This window comes from Ornithorhynchus anatinus, chromosome 3 (assembly GCF_004115215.2).
Source record: "Ornithorhynchus anatinus isolate Pmale09 chromosome 3, mOrnAna1.pri.v4, whole genome shotgun sequence".
NCBI lineage: Eukaryota > Metazoa > Chordata > Mammalia > Monotremata > Ornithorhynchidae > Ornithorhynchus > Ornithorhynchus anatinus.
The window spans coordinates 1,827,426-1,833,425 of NC_041730.1; the positions used below are offsets into that span (position 1 = coordinate 1,827,426).

The window sequence follows — 6,000 nt, forward strand, 5'->3', positions numbered from 1 at the left end:
CATAAAAAATAAGGTGGTGAGTTGGGCGATTAATCCCAGAAGGCTTCCTGGATGAGGTGAGATCTGAGAAGGTTTTGAAGGCTGGGAGAACTGTGCTCTGCCAGATGGGAAGAGGAGGAAGTTCCAGGCAGGAATGAGGATGTGGACAAGAGTCAAAGGAGAGAGGTGGGATTTGAGGCACAGTGATTAGGTTGGCTTAGAGTAATCAAGCGTGAGGCCTGGGTTGTAATAGGAAATTGACAAAGTGAGATAGGAGGGGGCAAGGGGATGGAAGACTTTAAAGCCAATGGTAAGGAGTTTCTATTTGATGCAGAGATGGATGGGCAAACACTGGAGGTTCTTCAGAAGCAATGTAGCTTAGTGGAAAGAGCACAGGCCTGGGAGTTAGAGGACTTGAGTTCTAAAACCAGTTCTGACAATTGCTTGTTTGGGTGACCTTGGACACAGGGAGTTTAAATACCTGCTCTTCTTCCTACTTAAACTATGAGCTCCATGCGGGACAGGGACTGTGTCCAACCTGATTAACTTGTTTCCACCACAGTGCTTAGAATGGTGCTTGACACCCACTAAGTGTTTAACAAATATAATAATAATAATAAAAAAGAGGTGGGCTTAATGTTTTTATTTCAGAAAAAAATGATTCGAGCAGGAGAATGAAGTACAGACTCAAGTGGGGAGAGCCAGGAGGCAGAGTAGTCAGCGAGGAGGCTGATGCAGTAATCACGACGGAATAAGAAAAGAACTTAGATCGGTGTGTTGGCAGTTTGGATGAAGAGGAAAGGGAAGATTCTAGGGATGTTGTGAAGGTGGAAGTGTCAGGATTTGGTGACAGTGTGTGGGTTGAAAGAAAGAGATGCATTGAGAATAATACCAGGGGAGTAGGCTTGTGAGACAGGGAGGATGGTGGTGTTGTCTAAAGTGATAAGAAATCAGGGGAAGACAGGATTTGGGGGGAAAGATGAGGGGTCCTGTTTTGGTCAGGTTAAGTTCAAGGTGTCGGTGGGATGGCCAATAGAGATGTTCTGAAGGCGGGAGGAAATGTGAGGTAGCAGAGAAGGAGAGAGGTCAGGTTGGTAGAGGGAGATTTGGGTGACATTAATGGAGCTGAAATTGTGGTAGTGAGTGAATCTTGAGAAGAGAACTGAGTCCAGAGTTGAGCCCTAATAGGCCTCCCCTCAAAGAAGAACTGGTGAGAGACCAAGAAGGAGAGATTCAGAGAGATAGGAGGGGGATCAGAAGAGGGCAATATCAGAGAAGAGTCGGGGTGATGAGACACTGAAGGAAGAGAATCAGGGATGGAGAGGAGTCAGCGGGGTGGGATGTCCGTGCTGGGTCCCCAGGGGAGAGTCTGGGAAGGAGAAGGGACAGTCAGTCAGGGGTGTTGGATGGTCTGTGCTGGCTCATTGGGATCAGTCAGGGATGGAGAGGTGAGAGTCAGGGGTATTGGGCTCTAAACTCTAGACTTTAAGGTCGTCTACTAGACTGTAAGCTTGTGTGGGCAGGGAATGTGTCTACCAACTCTGTTACATTGTACTTTCCGAAGCATTTAGTACAGGGCTCTGCACATGAGTGGTTAATAAATATCTGTAATTCTATTCATATAGCTATAATTCTAAGTATTTATATTGGTGCTATCGATGCCTGTTTACTTGTTTTGACATCTGTCTCCCCCCTTCTGGACTGTAAGCCCGCTGTGGGCAGGGATTGTCTCTATATGTTTTTGAATTGTACTTTCCAAGCGCTTAGTACAGTGCTCTGCACACAGTCAATGCTCAATAAAAATGATTGAATGAATGATTGATTGATTGACTGATTGGACAGTTGGTGCTGGGTCACTGAGGAGAGTCAAAAATGGAGAAGGGAGAGTCAGAGGGGTTGGATGGTCTGTGTTAGGTCACTGAGGGAGAGTCAGGGATGGAGAGGGGAGAATCAAGGGCGTGGGGTATTTCTGGCCTTCCCTCCCTCTAGGTCTCTATAGCAGAGTGCATGACATTTCGTCCAAGGTCATGCCCTGGCCCGTGGGCAAGAGGATGGTCAAAATAATAATGTTAATAATTTTGGTATTTGTTAAGCGCTTACTATGTGCAGAGCACTGTTCTAAGTGCTGGGGTAGATACAAGGTCATCAGGTCATCCCACGTGAGGCACACAGTTAATCCCCATTTTACAGATGAGGGAACTGAGGCACAGAGAAGTGAAGTGACTTGCCCACAGTCACACAGCTGACAAGTGGCAGAGCCGGGAGTCGAACTCATGACCTCTGACTCCGAAGCCCACTTTCCACTGAGCCACGCTGCTTCCCAGGACCTCCACAGGAGCCTAATCCCGCACAAGGGACTGGGATCCGGCCTGAAGCTTCTGACAGAGCTGAGCTTGGGGCCGAGTGGTCAGAGCACGGGTCGCTGAGCCGGGAGTTCCCGGCTATTCTTCCGGCTCCGTCCCCGCCCGGTGACCCGTTCCCCCTCTTTGGGCCTCGGTGTCCTCATCGGTAAAATGAGGACAGGCTGCCCTCCCTCCCTCCGGCTGAGACTAGACTATAAACTCATTGTGGGCAGGGGTTGTGCCTGTTTACTGTTGCGTGGTAGTTTCCCAAGCGCTTAGTCCAGTGCTCTGCACACGGGAAGCGCTCAATAAATACGATAGAATAAATACGATTGAATGAATGAATGAGACCGTGAGCCCCCGGGCGGCAGATATGGAGCCGGCGCTCAGTACGGGGGTCGTCCTGTAGCGGTGCCCTATGGTCAGCGCGGCTCTGGCCTCAGGCCCCCTCTCCGCTGTCTCCGCAGGGCGGTCTCCGAGTCGGACCAATCGCCGGTCGAAGAAGGGCATCGTGGAGGAGTGTTGCTTCAGCAGCTGCGACCTGGCGCTGCTCGAGACCTACTGCGCCACCCCTGCCAAGTCCGAGCGCGACGTCTCCGTCTCGTCCACTACGGTCAGTGCGGGCCGGCCGGCTCGGCCCCGGGGGAGGGAGGGCGGGAGGCCCCGGCGGGTTCCCGGAGCTCGGGGACACCCGGGCCTGGATGGGTCCATGTCCTCCTGGGTTCTAGTCCCGACTCCGCCGCTTGCCTGCTGTGTGACCTTGGGCAAGTCGCTTCACCTCTCTGGGCCTCAGTTCTCTCATCTGGAAAATGGGGATTGAGACCGTGAGCCCCACATAGGACAGGGACTGTGTCCAACTCCATTACTCCCCTCCAGACTGTAAGCTCATCTAGACCGTGAGCCTGTTGTGGGCAGGGATTGTCTCTGTTGCTGAATTGTATTTTCCAAGCGCTCAGTACAGTGCTCTGCACACAGTAAGCCCTCAATAAATCCAATTGAATGAATGAATGGATGAATGGGCAGGGAACATGTCTGTTATATTGTCGTATTCTCCTCTCTCAAGTTTTTATTATGGTGTACACTGCAAGTGCTCAAAAATACAATTGACTGATTGACATCAAGGGGGCTTATTGAGCAACTATAGTGTGCAGAGCACTGCGCTGAGCACTTGGGAGAGTTAGGAGACACGATCCCTGGCCTCAAGGAACTGGCTGTCTACCGTTTGTGAAGCCCTGTACCCAGCACGTGGGAGAGCACAAGAGAGTTAGTAGATGTGATCCCTTTCCCACAAGGAGCTCGCAGTCTACTGTGTGCAGAGCGAGGTACTGAGCGAGGGAGAGGATGATAGACTTAATAAGCTCAATCCTTGCCCTCAGGGAGCTTACGGTGTGCAGAGCACTGTAATGAGCACTTGGGAGAGTCCAATAGTTATTGGACACAACCCTGCCCTCAACGGGTTTACCATCCCCTGGGTGCAGAACGCTGTACTGAGCACTTGGGAGAGTGTAACACAGTAGGTAGTCATGATTCCAGTCACCCAGGAGAGTCTGGTCTACTGTGTGCAGAGCACTGTACCGAGCACTTGGGAGAGCACAACGGAGTAGGTAGACATAATCCTTCGAGGGGCTCAAAATCTAGCGGGGAGGCAGACGCTAAAATCAATTAAGGGTAAGGAAAGCAGCAGAGTATAGCCATATAGACGTAAGTGGCTTTGCCGTTTGCCTGCTGTGTGACCGTGGGCAAGTCACTTAATTCCTCGGGACCTCAGTTTCCACATCTGTAAAATGGGACTTCGATCCCTGTTTTCCCTTCTCCTTAGACGGTGAGCCCCATGTGGAAAAGAGACTGTGTCCGAACTGATTAACTTGTTTAGAGCAGGGCTTGGCACATAATAAGATCTTAACAAATAGCACAGTTATTATTATAAGTGCCTCGGTCCTGAGGCCGGAAGCTGAGGGCGAAGGTGACGCAGCAGGAGGGGGATATAATAATGCACTCTGGACTGCCTCCCTCCTGTGGGCAGAGTGCGAGGAAACAACCCCGACGGGCAGCGGGAGGGATCTGGGTTAGACCCAAGGGTCTAGACATGGCGGATGCATTGAGGGAGGGGACGGCTCCCTGGACGGAGCAGGGGTCAGGATCCAACCCCCGATCCCGATTCCATCGCGGCTAGGCTTCCGGCCTGCCGTCCAGCACTGGGGAATCAGACTGGAAACGGTCCTCGCCCAGCTAAGGGCCTGACGGGGAGGAAGAGCCGGGATCTTCACCGAACTCTACGGATGAGGACGGCGAGGCCCAGAGAGGTTCAACGACTGGCCCGAGGTCACACAGCAAGCCGGGGGGCCGAACCCGATTCTTCCGACCCTGGGTCCCGTGCTCCTCCCCCCGACCCGGCCTCCCAGACCTCCCCCCACCCCATCGCTCCCCCTTAATACCCCTCGGCCCCTCCTGCCCCGTCCTATAGGACTACCAAAAGTCATCCAGCACAAAGTTCTTCCGTGACGAGTCATGGCAGAAGTCGGCCCACCGTCTTCGACGAGGGGCCCCGGCCCAGGCCCGGCTCCGCCGCTTCCGGCCCCTGGCGGACCCCCGGCACGGCTCCCAGCTCTTCCGGCCCCTCGGCCCCCTCCCCGGCGAACAGCCCCTCTTCGCCCAAGCCTCCTCAGAGACGCTGCAACGCCGAGAGTGAACGGGTGTCTACCGGACGCTCCCCGGAGACCAGTCCGGTGGTCTTCCTTCTCCTGGTCCCCCCCTTCTCCCTGCACCGGGTCTCCCCTTCCCCCCGCCCCTCCTCCCCCGCCCACAGAGACCGAAAAGCGGGGCGTGGGTGGTGGGCACCGACCTCTACCTAGGGTCCCCTCAACCCACCCTCCGTCGGGGAGGGGCAGGGGCCCCCTTTGGCCACGTTAGCGAGGGGCATCGCTGGGGTATGTATTACCCCGATCCGCCTTTCCGATCTGCCCTGTGGATGAAACACGCTTCCTGCAGCCGGCTTCCCCCACCCCGCCCCGTCCTTCCCGCGGAGACAGTGGAGGGGGAGAGGAGAGGGCCGCGGAGACGGAGGGAGATGTTTGGATTTCTACTTCTTCCAGGGCGGAAGTGCTCCTCTCTGAGGTTTCTATATAGATCTCCTACATCTATATACTGCCTCCAGTCTCACCCCTACTTGATCGATGCCCTCTTATATCATATATATATGTATACGTAGATACATATATATGTATATATATATAATTTTTTAAATAACCCCCAGATTCTTTGCACCTTTTTATATCACTGAGAAAACAAATGCTGGATAATTGTGTGTTTCGCTTAATTACAAGTTTCCAAATCTACTTGCACCTTTTAATCACCGAAAAAGTGAGAGAGAGAGAGAGAGAGAGAGAGAGAGAGAGAGAGAGGATAAAGAAGAAAAGAGGAGGAAAGAGACAGTTAGGTCCACTGAGGCAGCCAAAATGTCTGCTCTGCACATTTTCCACAGAGGATGTTGATTTATAGATAGAGATATATGTATGTGTATATATATATATATGCATAATATATATAGCGTGGGGGCGAGGCACAAAGGAAAAGCACTATTTTTATCGGACGATGTTTGCCGAAGTGTCAGAAGAGGGATGGACCGAGACACCCCCACTACCCCACACCCCCACCAGCGACCCCCGCCCCGTGTTCTGGT

At 52.8% G+C, this 6,000-nt stretch overlaps 1 protein-coding gene across 5 annotated transcripts in view; it reads left to right on the forward strand.

Moving 5' to 3' along the window:
• The window catches only part of IGF2 (insulin like growth factor 2), a 43,739-nt gene extending 38,017 nt beyond the window's left edge, over positions 1–5,722 (forward strand). For 3 of the 5 annotated variants that reach the window (XM_029058912.2, XM_029058913.2, XM_029058911.2), the window contains exons 3-4: positions 2,789–2,934; positions 4,786–5,722. In XM_029058912.2, coding sequence (XP_028914745.1) covers positions 2,789–2,934; positions 4,786–5,010 — 371 coding nt within the window. In that variant the 3' untranslated portion in view covers positions 5,011–5,722. 5 annotated transcript variants of the gene reach the window in all.
• The last annotated feature ends 278 nt before the right edge of the window (positions 5,723–6,000 follow it).